Source organism: Bubalus bubalis, chromosome 3 (assembly GCF_019923935.1).
Source record: "Bubalus bubalis isolate 160015118507 breed Murrah chromosome 3, NDDB_SH_1, whole genome shotgun sequence".
Lineage (NCBI taxonomy): Eukaryota > Metazoa > Chordata > Mammalia > Artiodactyla > Bovidae > Bubalus > Bubalus bubalis.
This window is the reverse complement of record NC_059159.1, coordinates 18,154,992-18,172,253: the sequence shown is the minus strand read 5'-3', so window position 1 is coordinate 18,172,253 and position 17,262 is coordinate 18,154,992. Positions and strand designations below refer to the sequence as shown.

The 17,262-nt window shown below is 49.8% G+C and overlaps 2 protein-coding genes across 4 annotated transcripts in view; both read right to left on the bottom strand.

The window, feature by feature from the left end:
• Positions 1 to 874: 874 nt before the first annotated feature.
• Positions 875 to 14,519, bottom strand: SPATA32 (spermatogenesis associated 32). Of its 2 annotated transcripts, none has more exons than XM_025279938.3 (5): positions 13,632 to 14,519; positions 3,741 to 3,795; positions 2,822 to 2,876; positions 1,586 to 2,475; positions 875 to 992 (listed from the first exon to the last, which is right to left on the bottom strand). In XM_025279938.3, exons 1-5 carry the CDS (start codon positions 13,993 to 13,995, stop codon positions 908 to 910), a joined length of 1,449 nt encoding a protein of 482 aa, XP_025135723.3. In that variant the 5' UTR covers positions 13,996 to 14,519; the 3' UTR covers positions 875 to 907. The 2 variants fall into 2 exon arrangements, with proteins under 2 accessions (XP_025135723.3, XP_025135724.2); XM_025279939.3 differs by having other exon boundaries at positions 13,613 to 13,774.
• Positions 14,520 to 14,664: 145 nt separating this feature from the next.
• MAP3K14 (mitogen-activated protein kinase kinase kinase 14) overlaps positions 14,665 to 17,262 on the bottom strand; it is a 43,588-nt gene continuing 40,990 nt past the window's right edge. For both annotated transcript variants that reach the window (XM_006062237.4, XM_025279937.3), the window contains 2 exons: positions 16,634 to 16,734; positions 14,665 to 16,263 (listed from right to left, as the gene is read on the bottom strand). In XM_006062237.4, coding sequence (XP_006062299.4) covers positions 16,099 to 16,263; positions 16,634 to 16,734 — 266 coding nt within the window. In that variant the 3' untranslated portion in view covers positions 14,665 to 16,098. The remainder of the gene's footprint in view (positions 16,264 to 16,633; positions 16,735 to 17,262) is intronic.

Genomic DNA, 17,262 nt, shown 5'->3' with positions numbered 1-17,262 from the left:
CCCACATTGTCCCTCCTTCCCCACCGTGGAGAGGCTCATGCATCCGGGTGCATGCATCTGGGTCACAGGCACTGTGTGTGTGTGTGTGTGCCCGTGTGCCTGGCACGTGTGGAACTTGCTTCTTCGGCCTGCGTGTGGCTGTGTCACATGAATGTCTGTGTCACGTGCTGGTCAGCGGCTGGTGTGTGTGTGTGTGTGTGTGTGTGTGGACTGCCTGCAGAAGTGCATTGTGACCCATGGACTCTCCCCTACACTGGAGGTACCTCTGAGTGGAGGTGGTGGCCCCTGGAGGACCAGTCCCTCAGCTTCATTCTTCCCTTCCTTCAAGCCCTGCTGCTGCTGCTGCTGCTGCTGCTAAGTCGCTTCAGTCGTGTCTGACTCTGTGCGACCCCATGGACTGCAGCCTACCAGGCTTCTCCATCCATGGGATTCTCCAGGCAAGTACACTGGAGTGGGTTGCCATTTCCTTCTTCAAGCCCTGAACACCATCCTTTCCCCATTCCAGGCCTTCACCATGAGAGAAGTGGGAAGAACTCCTTCCAGAAACCTTCTCACCTGCCCAGTCCCACCTCCAGGAGGCTCTCGCCTCAGACAATCCCCAAATGTCTCTTTTTACATCTAAGAAGCCTCAGACAGGGCACAAGTGAGGTCTTGCCAAGGCAAGTCATGACTCTCTGATGCTGGCCTAGAGGTCTGGAGTGGTGCGGGGGGAGTAAGCAGGGACCACACAGGGCTGACGGAGCCCACGGGGGGCCAGGGGGTGCTGGGGTGGCTAACAGCGCAGGTGGCATCTCTGAGCATTGGAGACCAGGATGCTGAAGTCAGAGGAGCTCACTGGTCCAGGAGCATTTGCACAAGAAGTCTGAGCCAGGGGGCCAGCACTGGAGGCTTTACTGGTTTTGTCTAGTCATTTCTCTGGGGAGGAGGGGGATGACAGCTTAAAATGGATTTTCAGGAATAATGGATTCCCTTTCATGGTTCCCGGCACCGAGCTGCAACGCAAGAGAGAGAGTGTCACTTGGGCCCTGGTGGGAAGGACAAAGGAGGGGTGAGCCCGGAGGCCTTTCTGAGGAGGGCGCAGGGGCTCAGACAGCCTCTTCCTGCTGTGTGATGTGGATGGGCAGCTGCCCCTCCGTCATGTTCATTCATCACCAGGAAGCGCGGGGTGCTGGAGAACCCAGAGTCCTCAGTTCTGCCTCGCTGGGCATATCCAGGGCCCAGGGCTGAGACCTAGGGGTTCTCAGTAGGAAAGAGCCTGAGTGTTTCCAGTAAGGGTGAGGCCGTCTACACTCATGGCAAGAGACCTCCAAATGCTAGAATGGCATTCTAGTTCCGGCTTCGAACCCAAGTCCCTGCCCCCACCCTGGAGCACTTACCCTCCATGGTCCCCAGGCCTCTGTCAGCCTGGCCTTGGCACTGCACCTCAGCCCACCGGAACTTTGTTTCCAGCAGCCTTTATGAGGTCATTGAGGTGGAGACATCACTCAGCCAGCCCCTCATTCCATTGTCCCCAGTTCCCCCTTGGCTGTGTGAGGAGTGGGCCCGCCTGCACATCCTAGGGGAGCTGTGGGGCAGCCTCACTTACTCTTTTGCAGCTCCTTTTGGCTGAGGGGACGTGGTCGGGGACTGAAGAAACTTCAGCTCCCCTTCAATGGTGGCCCTCTTGAACCCTGGCTTTCTGAGGTCAAGGTAAGGGTGAGGGACGTCATCGTCTTCTTGCTTTGGGGCATCCTGTGGTTTCCTGGCTTCTCCTGGTTCCTCTGGCGGCTTCTCATCCTTCGTGAGTTTTCCCTGCTCTGGCTCGTCCGTGGTGGGCTGGGCAGCATGATCCACGGCAGGCTCTGTGGGAGGTGGCATGGCCTTCTGGGGTGTGGTCTTGATCATGTGCTGCAAGCTGGGCAGGTCCATCCTGCTGGAGGAGGCCATGGCCAGGGTTGATGCGAAATTGATCAGCTCTTCCAGGCCCATGGTGGGCGTGCAGAAGGACGGCTCAGGGCTTGGAGTCTTCTGGGAGGCTTTGTCTAGAGGGCCTTGCTGGGCGCTGGGGTTCTGGCTCTGCTTCTTGGAGCTCTCAGTGTCCTTGGGGACCGCCTGTTGGGCAGGGCATATGGTGGTCTTTTTTGTGCTCTTCTGGACGGGCCGCGTGCTGATCACAGGTTGCAGGTTGTGTTCTGACACCTGGATGAGCCTGTCTACCCAGAAGAGGTGCCTGGAGGTCTGCACGTGGACGGAGCGGTAGTCCTCGTCCATGGAACTCACGTAGCTGGAATTGGACCTCATGCTCAGCTGTCTGATGTCTGGCTTCGTTAGCCCGTCTCCATAGGGTTGGGGGGACTCTTCCATGTACCCCTGGGGCTTGGGGTCTTCCTGTTTGGCCTTGGGCTCTTCCTGTGGGAAGGGCTTGGGCTTCTGTTCTGGCTCCACTTGAGGGAGCTTTTCTTCGGGAAGCCCCGGCTCTAGCAAATCGTTCTCCAGCTGAAAGGTTTCAACAGGAAGCTGAGACTGTGCCTGGCCCCCCACCCCAACCGCCGCAGTTCTCCCCATCCCCCATTCTCTGCCCGGCCCCACCCCCCGCACTGTCCTTCTGCTCACTTCCTCCCTGACACTTGCCTCCTCCAAGTGACCTGCTTGGGGCAGGGAGGCAGTGGGGGCAGCTGGTGAGGGTGGGTGTGCATGTGTGTGCCAACCCTGGCCTGGTGCTAGGGTTGGTCCCATAATTGTCCAGGGTGGGGGCTTATCAGGCTTTAGACAAGATGGGCCTCAAAGACCCCTGCCCCTGGCCTCCCACCTCCCCCTAGGAGGTGATACAGTCTGCTGTTACCTCCATGTCATCTTCCTCTTGTATTGGCTGGAACTGGTTTTGGTTTATGTCACCCCTAAGACAGAAGGAGACAGAGTGGGTGACAGGCCTCTGTACGGTAGGGGGAGTAGCTTCTGGGGAGGGTCTCTGGTGCCCTTAAAGCCTCCTGCCTTGTTCAAGGACTGGCAAGATACTCCCAGCTCACTCCCCTGGTGGCGCCCACTCTCACTGAGAATCCCATGGCAGACTCATATTCTCAAACTTCAGGAGTTCAGAAAGCGCCTAGAGAGCTTGCCAAGTTGCTCCCCTCCCTCTACAATCTCTGCAGAGGAGACTGACTCCTTGGGGGAGGTCCCCTGATCCAACAGTCCCCTTCCTAAAAGCTTGTGTCTTTTATTTCAGTTGGCGGTGAAGCCCAGGAATCTGCATTTTAATCTAGCATTCCAGTGGGCCAGTGTCTTGCAAGCGGCTCATCACAGAGGGAGAAGCCCAGAGGGACACCCTCTCCAGAACCTGCCCACTCTCAGCTCGGCAAATCTGAAGTACAAGGGTGTGTGTGGAGGGTACCCTTGGTTCTTACTGCTAGTTGGCTGCCATCTCGACCGCTGCCCTCAGTCATTGTAACCTTTCTCTTACTTTAGGCACCTGCCCATCCTCCCCTTGGACAGTTCTGATCTCAGAGAAAGGCAATGCTAAGGGGTCAGGCTCCATCCATGTCCTGGATGTACCCCACCACCCTTCAATCCTCCTCCAACGTGAGGGATTGGGGGTGGAAGCAGAGCGGGGGATGGCTTCCATCCCCACCCCTGCTGCCTTTCGGCCTGGATACTGGCCTTGGGGAGATTTTGGAAATAAGCAAGATAGAGGGAGATCCTGGGTGAGGGTGGGTGATCTCGGGGATTGGGGAGAAGTCCTACGGTGATGGGGGACTGGTTCTCACTGTGAATCCATAATGTCCACCGACTCTTTGCCACAGCAGGGAAATCCATTGGCACCTGGCAGGGAGAAGGATGTGAGGGCAGGGGACCTGCACGTGCAGACAGTCCCTGAGCGAGTCTGGAGCTCAGGCTGGTGGCACTGGGGCAGCCACCCGCCTCCTTCCCTGTCCCTTACCTAAGCCCATGTGCCATCCCCTTGCCCATCCTGCCCCTTGCCAGCATCACCAGCACCCCATCCTCCACATCTGCTCCCTTCCACCTTTCGTGATCCATCAGTGTCTTCCATTAGGGCAAATACGAATAGTGGTCACTTCTGTTCATTGAGTGCTAGAAACTAGCCCAGGGATCGTGTTGAGCACTTTTTAGGCTTTAGTTCTTTCATTGAACACATGAGAAGAGGTTCATTTGCCCAAGGTCCCTCAGCTGATCACTCAGGAAGTCAGGACTTAGATGCAGGCTTCACTTAAGGAACTCTTTACTGCCCTGCCCTGAATGTCATCCTATCCTGGAGCCTGTAACTGTGCGGGGTTCTCCGTCGCACCCCAGGTGAACTTTCTTTATCTTTTCCATTCCTGCCCCTGCTCCCCTTTCTCTACTCTGTCTGGCCAGGCTTCAGATCTGCCACTCACTCTCATCCTAGCCACTCTTATCCTGTCCTCTCTTCCCCCGGCTTCTCATGCCATTTCACATTCTGGGATCAATCTATTTCCAATGCTGAGCCAGAATTCTCACCCCAGGTGGTTGATTTGAAGTGACGAGTGCTTGCTAAGTTGCTTCAGTTGTGACTGACTGTGTGACCCATGGACTGTAGTCTACCAGGCTCCTCTATCCATGGGATTCTCCAAGGCAACAATACTGTAGTGGGTTGCCATGCCCTCCTCCAGGGGATCTTACCAACTAAAAGATCGAACCTGCATCCCTTAGGCCTCCTGCAGTGGCAGGAATATTCTTTACCACTAGTGCCACGTGGGAAGCCTATCTGTTTATTTCGGAACATGAAACATCCTTTGCAAAGGAGATTGGCTTCTTGGAGTACGTCCCCTCTCACAGTCCCCTTTCCTAGAAGCTTGTATCTTTTATTGCAGAAGCTTCTCTTTCATTCTTTGGTGATAGGGGCCACCAGGCTGTCCCATTCTCTGAGCCCCAGGGTCGTGGATAGGGGTTGATGGTGGGGCCATTATGGCAATGAGCAAGCCAGGATCCCTATGAGCCTGCAGTGTGACAGGAAGTGACAGCCTTAGCTCTGGCTGAGAAGAATTGCTCCCAGGATTAGACTAGAAGGATTAGAATATGCTGTGGCCTCTTCCTAGAGGTGGAGAGGCTGGGGAGTGTCCTTGCATGGCTGATATTGGTCCTGGGCTTTGGGTTGCTCTGTGTACTTCCTAGCTGATGCTAGTGGTAAAGAACCTACCTGCCAATGAAGGAGACGTGAGAGACATGGGTTCAATCCCTGGATCAGGAAATTCCCCTGGAGGAGGAAATGGCAATGCACTCCAGTATTTTTGCCTGGAGAATCCCATGGATGGAGGAGCCTGGTAGGCTACTGTCTATAAGGTCGCAAAGAATCAGACAGGATTGAAGTGACTTAGCAAGCATGCACCCACAGGTTCAGCCTGGGCCTGGGATCCTGGATCAGCTGGGTGACTGGGCTAAGAGTGCACCAGGGGCAGGCTCCCAGTGGCCGGCTCAGTGGTCTCTTCAGAACTCATCACTTCTTTGACCACCATGCTTTCTTTGACCATCCCTCAACTTTCTCCCCACATCTCTTCTGCTCCATTTCTACCTGCCCCAACTGCTGCTGTGCCTCAGGCTTCTGACCCCACAGCCTCCTTTTGCTTTGTGGTTGTTCATTTGCTAAGTTGTGTCCAACTCTTTGTGACCCCATGGACTACAGCACACCAGGCTTCCCTGTCCTTCACCAGCTCCCAGAGCTTGCTCAAACTCGTGTCCATTCAGTAGGTGATGCCATCCAACCAGCTTGTCCTCTGTCGTCCCCTTCTCCTCCTGCCTTCAATCTTTACCAGCATCAGTGTCTTTTTCAATGAGTCTCCCTTCGTGTCAGGTGGCCAAAATTTTGGAGCTTCAGCTTCAGCATCAGTCCTTCCAAGAAATATTCAGGATTGATTTCTTTAGGATTGACTGGTTTGATCTCCTTGCTGTCCAAGGGACTCTCATGAGTCTTCTCCAACACCACAAGCCAAAAGCATCAATTCTTTGGCACTCAGCCTTCTATATGGTCCAACTCTTACATCCATACATGACTACTGGAAAAAATATAGCTTTGACTAGATGGACCTTTGTTGGCAAAGTAATATCTCTGCTTTTTAATATTCTGTCTAGCTTTCTCATAGCTTTTTTTCCAAGCAACAAATGTCTTTTAATTTCATGGCTGAAATCACCATCTGCAGTGATTTTGGAGCCCAAGAAGATAAAATCTATCACTGTTTCCATTGTTTCCCCATCTATTTGCCATAAAGTGATGGGACTGGATGTCATAATCTTAGTTTCCTTTGCTTGTTTTACAAAATTTCTCTGGGAAGTTTAATCAACACCTAAAGCCTTAACTTTTCCATAAAAAGCAACTGGATATGGATAGAAGGAAAAATTATTATGGTATGCATCTCACTGCAGCACTGGGGTTTAGAAGCAAAAAATCTGAGGTTGACTCAACTTGGGGCCTCTATATTCAACCTGGGAATGTTCTATTAGGGATTCAAGTGACATTTGGTAGTGTATGAAATAATATCGACTTCCAACTGTGGATTGCTTTATATAGAAAGGCATTGATTTTGTATTCTGCAATCATCCTAAAATCTTATTGGTTCTAGTAGCTTTTTTTTTTTCTAGTAGCTTTTTTAAGATTCCATAGGGTTTTCTACATAAACAATAATATTTGTGACTCAACATAGTCTTCTTCCTTTTCAACCTGGATGTCTCCAAGTTCCTTTTCTTGCCTTATTGCACTGAGAATAATCTCTGGAACAATGTGGAACAGAATTGAGAGTAGATATTCTTGCTTTGCTAGTGAGCTTAGAGGAAAATATCCAGTATTTCATTACGAAATATAATGTTATAGTTTTTCTCATAAATGCTATTTATCAGGTTGAAGAAGTTTCCTTCTATTCCTACTTAATTTTTAAATAGGAAGGGATTTTGGGTTTTATCTGATGCTTTTCCTGAATTTATTGAGATTATCATGTTTTTCTTATATTCTGTTAATATAAGTTATGTATGTATGGCTGTATGTGCTCAGTCGCTCAGTAATGTCTGACTCTTTGTGATCCCATGGACTAAAGTCCACTAGGCTCCTCTGTCCATGAGATTCTCTGGGCAAGAATACTGGAGTGGGTTGCCATGCCTGCCTTCAGGGGATCTTCCCAACCCAGGGATGGAACCCAGGTCTCCAGCATTGTAGGCAGATTCTTTACCGCCTGAGCCACCAGGGAAGCCAGGGAAGTTATATATAGCACGTGCTAAATATATTACATATTATTCTGCTAATAATTCTATTATAATTTGTTTATGGTGAGATCTTGTATTCCTGGGATAAATCTCACTTGATCACAATGTACTACCTTTTCATACATTGTCAAATTTTATTTTCTAACTTTTAAGATGAATTTTCACATATATGTTCATGAGGTCTATTGGTATGCAATTTTCTATTCTTATAAAGTCTTTCTTTTTATAATGTCTAGGATGTAAGGTTTTGACAGTAGAGTAATGCTGGCCTCATAGAATGAGTTGAGACATGTCCCGTCTTCAATTTTCTGAGTTTGTGTAAAATTTTTATTATTTATTTATTATGTTTGGTAGAATTCACAAATGAAGCCTGTGGACCTGGACCTGGAGTTTCCTTGTGAGAAGATTTTTAATTACAAATTCAACTTAAAAACTAGATACAAGGTTATTTAGCCTTCCTATTTCTTTCTTTTTTATTGTGGTAAAATACACATATCATAAATTGCCCTTTTAAAATTATTTTTAAGTATGCAGTTCAGTGGTGTTAAGTATATTATCATGCAGCCAATCACCACTATCCATTCCCAGAATATCTATTCTTCTTGAGTGAGGTTTTGGAGTTTGTATTTTTTTAAAGGAATTTATCCATTTCATTTAAGCTGTCAAGTTTATTGGCATAAATTGTTCCTAATATTCCCTAATTATTTTTTCATATCTGCAGAGTCTGTAGTGATGTTACCTCTTTCATTCCTCATGCTGGTAATTTTGGTCTGTTTTTTTTTTTTTCCCTTGTCCAGTTTGGCTGTAGATGTATCAGTTGTGTGGGTCTTCTCAAACCTGCCAGAGATATGTCTGATTCCTGAGTGGTCACATTAAAGTAATATCTGCAAAGCAATAGGCTCCTGCAGTCATAGGCTTCCAATCAGCTTTTTATGATTTCACTCTTATACATGGACAACCAAGCATCACTAGGCATTTGAGAAAACTGCTAACATAGGAGAGCTAGACCGAGAGAAAAGACTACTCCAGAACACCAGAAGAGAAACAAGGGAACTGAAAAATTCTAATCATCTTCAGAGACTCAGAGTTTAAGATATTCAGCAACATATATATTGCATCCAAAGAACAAGAACAGGATACTATTTTAAAAAGAACTATGAAAGGAAAGAGCTTTTTAGCAAAAAATTAAAAAATAAAATACAGAGACTATTCCTAGAAGGTAGAATTAAAATATCAAGATGATGTGAGAGAAAAGGATCAAAAGGAAATCCAATGCTGGGTTATAGAAAGGAGATTCAGAAAGAATGGAGACCATGGGAGAAGAAAAGCAAAATCAGTATTTCCCTGAGCTGAAGGATGTCATTAGCTTAAAAATGTTTGCTGAATACCCAACACTATAGATGCCAAAAGATCTTTGCTCTAAAAGTTCATTGCACCAGGAACAAAGGATTCCTAAATACTTCTAAGTGAAAAACAAGTTAACAACAAGGGAAGGAGAATCATACTGGCGGTGGAGTTAGCAATACAGTTGCTTTTAACATTCTGAGGGAAATGGTTTTTAACCTAGAATTTGATATCCAGCAAAACTATCATTTCAGACATGGAAAAGTAAGAAAGATTATTCCTATTTTTTTGGAAGTTATTTGAGGATGTGCTAACACAAAATAAAGGTGTAAAACAAGAGAGTCAGGGATGAAAGAGCATATCCAACCCAGGAGAGCAGCTGAATCCCAGATGTTAACTGTATAGAGGCCTACATATTGGTGCAATAGGATGAAGGATCCTGGGCAATAGGTCTCTGAAATAAAGAAAACCTAACAGAATAGTTAACTAGATGTAGAGGTTGAAGAAAACAAAGACTTTGATAAAAGCAAAGAGTATAAGTAAAAGGCCACTAAAAAACAAAAACAGGAAAAACAAAAAGCTGTATGAGAAAGAAAAGGTAATTGTGGTACCTTTTATGGCTCTGCAGTGAACAGTTTTCATGTAGTCATGATAATCCTATTTATTAACTTTCAACATTTAGAATCAATATATAGGCAAAATTTGGAACATAATTATGGTTATGGGACAATGTGAATGCTATTCACCTTGATATTAAAAAAATAAACATACAGGTTAGAGTCTTTGGGAGCTACAAGGCAGGAAGGAAAGTTGAAGGAAAAGGTAGGGTCACTAAAACATCTTACTATATGTGTGTCAAAAGATACTCTCTAAAGTTGATGAAAAAATAAATATATTAAATTTAAAATAATTGATGTTGGGAAGATGGGGCAGGGTGGTTCCATTAGAGCGGGTAGGTGGTCCAAGAAGAAGCCTGTGCGCTTGTGGAGAGATGAAATGGTAAGCAGGCAGAAAAACAGTTCAAATGAAATAGTGGTGGTTGCTCTGAGGAGTGAGGCTGGGGATGTGGTAGAGGGGATTCTTGCTTTTCAATCACTGAATAAGCTCTTCAGTACTATTTAACCATATGCATGTATTTCTTGGATAAAGTTGAAAAGAAATGTGGAGCTCCAGGGGTACTTCCCTGGTGGTCCAGTGGCTAAGACTCTGCCCAGGGTTTGATTCCTGGTCAGGGAACTAGATCCCACATTGCCACAACTCAGAGTTGGCATGCTGCAACTAAAGATTCCACATGCCACGACGAAGATTGAAGGTCTTTGTGAAGATTGAAGGCCTGGTGTAGCCAAATAAATATATTTTAAAAATGCCGAGGCCAGCTATTGTCCAGGGATTGTGCTAAGGGCAGAGGACACAGTGATGAACATACACAATCTCTGCCCCTTGGAGCTTTCAAGCCTGTGGCTGTAACCACAGGAAACCCTCCAATCTCTATTTCATATTCTCACTTGACCCTTCAATTTCTATTTCTTACTCCCACTTCTCCTGAGTTCTAGACTTAAACTGCAGTCACTGATTACACATTTTCCCCTCAGGGGGCCTCAACTTCACTTTGTTTAAAACCCTATGGATTCCTTGTCAAAGCCTGAGATGAGTAGTTTGAATAGAAATCCCCTTTCCTATTGTCATGACTAGGTGAGCTAGGGGCTCACCTCTTCCTAAAGACCTCCCAGACTCTACCTCAAGGCGCTAAGCTGAGGAGTCTTCCTCCAGTTGCTCCCTTCCCGTCTACCCCCAGGCCCCCCCACAGCAGACCTCTATCTAAGTGCACAGCTTCTTGCTGACCCTCAGTTAGAGGTGGGTTGGGTGTGTGGTTTGCTTACTTTGAATCTCTGATCCTCTACACAGAGTCAGGCACAAGGTGGATTCTCAGCAAAAGTCTGTGCAAAGAATGGTTTCCTGGGATTTCGCTGGTGGTCCAGTGGTTAAGAATCTGCCTGTCAATGCAGGGGATATAAGTTCGATCCCTGGTCTGGGAAGATCCCATCTGCCATGGAACAACAAAGCCCATGCGCCACAACTACTGAGCCCACGCTCTAGAGACCATGCTCTGTAACAAGAGAAGCCACCACAAGGGGAAGCCCGTGCACCACAACTAGAGAGTAGCCCCTGCTTGCCACAATTAGAGAAGTCTTTGCATAGCAATGAAGACTCGGTGCAGTCAAAAATAAATAAATAAACAAAATTATTAAAAAAGAGAGAACGGTTTCCTTATTCCTCTCACCCCGCGAAACCCTTCAGATTATCTCCCATTTTTGGCCTCAAGTTCATACCTTGGTGTCCAGACTCTAGGATGGCCAGTTCTGCATGTTTGACCCATCTTCCTTTCCAATCTCTCATCTCTTGATAAACTCCTCTCCCTGGTTTCTTCATTTATCCTATCATCCCAGCTAGAGACCTGGGTCACTTGCAACCTCCTCACGTCCCCAGCTCCTGACCTTCCCACCACTATTAATGACCTAGTGCACATCCTTTCTCCATCTGCACTGCCTCTCTCCTCTTCCGACACCAAAGTCAACACAAACCCAGGACTCATGATCCCCTCAACACTCTGTGCTGAGTGCTTTGCATGCATTCAACCCTCAGGGCCACACTCTGCACAGATGGCCATGACTCTCCTCTCATAGATGAGGAAGTTTGTGCAAATCACACAGCTCTTAAGAATAGCACCACGACCTGAACACAAGTCAGATCGGCTCCAAACCCCATGGTGCTACCCACTGCGCTGGCTGAAATTTCTCTAGGCCTCTAGCTGATGTAATACAATATGCACCACTGATCCACATTCACCCTGACCCCGGCCCCAACCTGGGCATTTCAATGACTGCAGAACAAGCCTGTTGCATCACACCTGCTCACATCCAGACTCTAGGGTGGCCTCAAAGATCCTGCATAGTCTGATCTCTGCCTTTTTTCATCTCCTGGTATCCAGTTCCCTGCCTTGCCCCAAGCTCAAGAGGCCCTGGAGCATGGAGGGAACTTTTGTGCCTCAGTGCCTTTGCACATGCTGTTTCTGATACTCAGAAAGTCTCTCTCCTGATAAAAATCCTACTCATGCCTGACAGCCCAACTCAAATCTCCATTGTCATTATCTCTGTGACATACCTGGCTGTCTAACCCAAATTTTAATTTTTAGTTGACTCATTAGACTCAGGGCCTTAGCAAAGAGTAAGAGTAAGTGCTGACAAATAATAAACGCTAGAGAGGGTGTGAAGAAAAAAAACCCCTCCTATGCTGTTTGTGGGAATGTAAATTGGTGCAGTCACCATTGAGAACAGTATGGAGATTCCTTTAAAAACTAAACAGAGTTACCATAAGATCTTACAATTCCACTGGAGAACGTCTGGAGAAAACTCTATTTTGAAATGATACCTGCACCCCAATGTTCATTACAGCATTTACAATAGTCAAGACATGGATGCAACCTAAATGTTCATCAGCAGATGAATGGATAAAGATGGTGTGGTATGCACACACACATACACACACTGGAATATTATTCAGTCATAAAAAAGAATGAAATAATGCCATTCACAGTAACATGGATGAAGTGAGTGAGTGAAAATCTCTCAGTTGTGTCCGACTCTTCACGACCCCATGGACTATACAGTCCATGGAATTCTTCAGGCCAGAATACTGGAGTCGTTCCCTTCTCCAGGGAACATGGATGGACCTAGAGATTATTATACTACTGAAGAAGCCAGACGGAGGAAGACAAATATGATATGACTTGTATGTGGAAACTAAAAAACAAACAAACAAATGAACTTATTTACAAAACAGAGACTCTCAGACACAGAAACGCATAGTTACCAAAGGGGAAAGCAACTTCCCTGATGACTCAGGTGGTAAAAAACCTGCCTGCAATGCAAGAAACCTGAGTTTGATTCCTGGGTTGGGAAGATGCCCTGGAGAAGGAAATGGCAGCCCATTCCAGTATTCTGGCTTGGAGAATCCCATGGACAGAGGAACCTGGTAGGCTACAGTCCACAGGGTTGCAAAGAACTGAAAAGGACTGAGCAACTAACACTTTCACTTTCAAGGGGGTGGGTAGGTAGGAATAACATGCACACTGCTATACATTAAAATAGATAACCAAGCAGCTGTAGAGCACAGAGAACTATACTCAATATTTTGCAATAACCTATAAAAGGATCTGAAAAAGAATCTCTCTCTCTCTCTTACTGAATCATTGTGTTGTACACCTGAAATTAACACATTGTAAATCAATAATACTTCAATTAAAAATACAATAAAATACAGTTCTCTAAGATTAAAAAAAAGAAAAAAGAGAAGGGGATGCAATAAACATTGTAGGAGTGATTTAAGATGTCTGCATCAATTTGTTTGTTGAGGGGAAAGCCGTTCTCTGGTTGTTGATTTTTGGCACGTTTTGAAGGGTGGCCCAAGTCGTCCTGGGAGAGAAAGTTCTGAGAAGAAAGCCTCCAATCCGGGGGTGGGGGAGATCTGGGCCCTCTTGTTAGACACTTGGGAGATCCAGGGCCCTGAGGGGAAACCATCTTTGTTCAAGGGCACAGAGAGAAGTGCAAAGCACGACGGAGGGGATCAGTAAATATCTGTTGAAGCACACTGCTTTTCTCTGCAAAAGCCTCAAGCACCAACCACGGAAACACTTGATTTGATTTGGAGCGGGGGTGTTTCCTCTGTAGTTTGGGGTAATTCATATATCGCTTCCTGGGCACAGGGCCTCTACTCTTTCTGTGTGTCCAGAACGCCCTTACCCCTCAGTGTGCACGCGTATCTGTACACACACACACACACACACACACACACACACACAGTCGTGCGCAGCGCAGGGCCAACGCTGGGCGTGGTGGCCAGGGTAGCACCGCCCCTCATTCGCGGGGACCGCGGGGGTCTGGCTGGGGGTCGACCTTCCTCTCCGGCGCCCGCCCGCCTTGGCCGATCCCCGCCCCCCGCCCCCCTACCTCACTTTCACTTTTCCCGCCCGGCCCCGCCCCTGCCCCGCCGCGCGCCCGCCCGCTCCCACCTGTTACCCCCATGCTGACCGAGACTCTGTACGGGAGGCGGGGAGCGGGCTGGTGGCTGCTGCCCCTCCGCCTCCAGTGCGCTCTTTGGTGGCAGGCTGTGGGGGGCGGGAGAGATGCGGGGGGTGCGGTGGGGTGGGGTGAGGGGCGCCGGTGCCTGTGATGTCGCCGCCTCTGTGACGCTAGCCCCGCGGCCTGTGGCTGGGCTTGGCAGTTGGTGGAGGAGTCTTCCAGAGAAGGGGGCTCCTTCCTTGCCCCGCAGCCGGAGCTCCTCCTTGGGAGACATCCAGGAGGCACTGCTCTCTGTTGCCGGCCCAGATGGGTAGCCGATGGAGACTGGTAAGCCTGAGGTCTGCTGGGCTGAGCTTTGATCTGCCCTGGGCATACTGGCAGAAGGCCGCTGCACCTTCTGCGTGCCCAGGATCCTCCAAGAACCTGCTGAGCTTGCCACCTTTGCCCCAAAGTGTACACATGTATCTGTGCACCGGAACTTGGACAGATTCCTGTTGTAGAGCCAGGTTAGACGAGGCACCCTGTGTGCCAATAACGTCCATCCTCAGGTTCTGTCCCAGCGCCAGGGAATCTACTTTGGGAAAGTCATCTCTGAGCACGTGCAGACACCCAGGTGGCTGGAAAGGCTGACAGTTCAGGCCCACTCCCAGTCCAGTTCCCTGGGAGCCAGGCCTCAGGGACAGAGGAGTGACTGGGACAGTCTTGGTTCTGGGCATGCAGTCTGCCTCCACTACCCCTGCTTGGTCAGTGCCCAGCCCTTGGCACCCCGCTCCTTCTCCCCTCAGCCTGGCACTGTTTGGCCAGGGACTTCCCAGCTGTCACCACGTGGGGCATCTTGTCTAACTGGTCTGAATGGATAGCCCAGAGGGAGGACTGGAAGTGTCACTGGGAGGAGTGGTGGGAAAGGGCTGAAAACAGTCTTTGCCCAGGGTGGGGCAAGACTGGATAAGATCCCATCAAGAAGCCAGAGGGAAGCAGCTGGTAGGATGTGAGGTTCTGGCACAGGCAGGTGGGAGTGGAGACAACCACGGCCCAAACACACTTGTCATTATCTCAAACTTTATTGCTTGCAAAGTTTTCTACCATGTCAACTCTGCAGTGCAAAGGCTGCAGTTCTTCACATCCTGGGGGCCGGGAGTCTCTCCTTGGGGAGGAGTAATGGCTAAACGTGGATAGCTGGGCAAAGGTCACCTGGCAAAATGTGGGGATGAGCTTCTCCCCAGGTGGAATCTCAGGGATACCCCCTTACCCCACAGCAATTCACAGTTGATTAATGCTACATGAGTCCTGATCAGCTGCCCCCCAAAAGAAGAGGCTGGCCTCGGGGGGCACATCTTAAGGAAATCTGGAGGACGTTTGAGGGGTCACATGCATGAAGAAGGGTTAAGAGCTCAGTCCCTTCCCCCCATCTCCTGGCTTGCTTGTGCCCATGCAGAACCGCTGGCCTGCCCTCCTGGAGGGCAGCCATGAAAGTGCTTTGAGGTCATCAGAGTGCAAAGTGCAGCAGGCGGTGCCCTGGAGACCAGGGCCGGCAGGGTCGGTGAGTGTCCCGGGAGGCTTGTGTGAGGGTGTGGAGGGCCGGGGCCTGGGTAACAGGAGTGCCTGCGTCGGGTGCTTTCTGCGGAGTTGATCGTGCTCTGTCCTCAGAGCGTTCCTGTCAGGTAGGTCTCATGTCACCCTCCACTTCCACAGCTGAGCGAGCTGAGTGCCAGCTGGGCAGGGGCAGTGCTGGGCCTGCGGCTGGGCTCAGGGCCTGCTGCTCTGGGGCAGACTGGTGGCTGGTGGCAAAGGGGCATGTGTCTGGGGGCTGAGAACCGTGTCACTTGAATGCCTTCTCTGGTTCTTCTGAAGCTGACCTCAGCTCAGGGCCTGAGTCGTGGCACCCTGAGAAGTAGCATTCTCTCCCAGGGAGACCCCCATGTCAGGCGTCTCTCCCTCCCTGGCCTGAAAAGCTCCTAGAGCTAGAAGAGGGGTTGATGGCCAAAGCTGGACAAGGGGGTCAGAGGGGCCCCTCCACGGACGCGAGGGGAGGCACACCTGCCGCCCCAGTCCTAGCCTGGGCCTGGAGAGGGGGTCGTTAGACGCTCACACCTGCCTGGAAACTGAGGGCCAGCTCACCCACCTCTCCTGACCTGGGCCGGAAGCCACTCTCCCCTGGCTGCCAGCAGATGGTCACTGATCCTAACTGGGTCAGGCCAGCTTGTCGGGACCGAGGCAGAGAAGACCCTCTTTGTTCCTTGTGGGAAGAGGCCTCCTTTCTTCCTCCTCCTCTCCGGTGGGCTCAGGCAGGACCCGGGTGGAAGATCCTGGGAGGTGTCCTGCTGGCGCCACCTTGCTGCTGCCAGCCCCTGGTCCCGCCACTGAGCCACGGGCTGGCAGAGCTCCGGGAGCAGGCAGAGCCTGTGTCTCAGAGCATCACTGAGCACCGAGAAGGAAGGCCGCTTCGGGCCGAGTGGAACCAGTGGTGGAAGGCTGCTTAGGGCCTGTTCTCCAGCTGGCCGTGCTTGACCCTCCAGCTCCAGGCGAAGCTGCCGTCTGGGGCCAGGGCGCACTGCAGGTCGATGCCTGAGTCCGGCACCTCCATGTCGTAGCGCACGGGCTGCCCGTCCTTGGTCACCAAGCTGAAGGCTGCAGCTGGGATCTGGGGGCAGAGCAAACCAGGGGGCCTGAGAGCGGCCGGGGTGCTGAAGGGTTCCAGCAGAGCAGAGCTGATGGCTTCCTGCTGCACTGGGAGATACTTCCCTACAATGCAGTGGGCAGCCTTGGAGTATGATCTGCCTTTCATTCTGGAAGACTTGAAGAATCTCACCCAGCCCAAGTGGGTGGGGATCCTGAGGACCCCTCAGTCACCACTGCCAGTCTTGCCCTGGGACCCTGGGGGGTGGACATCACAGGGCCAACTATTCCCTCTGGTGCCATTTCTACTTATTCAAAAGCTTCCTTCCTGGAGGACTGAGCTGGGCACAATGGATTCTGAGAGTCTGCCCCTTGGCAGGTACCTGCCCCCTCACCTGGCTGCTGATGCCCGTTGCGATGTCTCCCACCTTGACGCGGTGGAACTCCCGGATGTGCAGGTGTTCGCCATTGAGAGACTGTATTTGGACTTTCACACCTAGAAGTCAGGCAAGGTGACCATCAGGAGAGTGGCTGCAAGCTCCCTAAGACGCCCTAGGGAGGGGGAAGCAGGGTGGCTGAAGAAGCTGCAGAGATGGCTTTAGGATGGAAGGACTGTAATGTTATACCCTGCTAGCTCTTCATGGCCATGTTCTGTCAGTACCGGAAATCTGGCCTGCACAATGCAAAGGGCTAAGGTTGGCTCCTGTGTGGAAGCAGTATTCCAACTTATACACAAAAAGCAGAAAGGAACTGGAAACAAAGATTCTTAGATTGGTTTGTGGGCAACTTAGATGGTAATGTTCCCTGACGTGGGACAGCCTCTGGCCAGGCATGGGGCTTGATGCCATGAGTCACACTGGCCCGGGAAAGGCCAGGGAACTGTGTGCTGATTAAACCCTTGTTCTATCAAAATCACAGAATGACCTCTGCAACCACACTTGAAAACAAAGAAGTTCCACACGTGCTGTCTTTCTTATCTTCTGACTTCAAATCCCAGAGGAGGATCTCAGGAAACCTATTGCTA

Excerpts from the sequence above, each read along its gene's own strand:
- SPATA32 (XM_025279938.3), bottom strand. The coding sequence starts at position 13,995 with ATGCCCAGGGCAGATCAAAGCTCAGCCCAGCAGACCTCAGGCTTACCA. Across the intron at positions 2,877-3,740 it reads GTGGACATTATGGATTCACA|GGGTGACATAAACCAAAACC; the intron begins GTGAGAACCAGT and ends CTTCTGTCTTAG. Across the intron at positions 2,476-2,821 it reads AAGAGGAAGATGACATGGAG|CTGGAGAACGATTTGCTAGA; the intron begins GTAACAGCAGAC and ends GAAACCTTTCAG.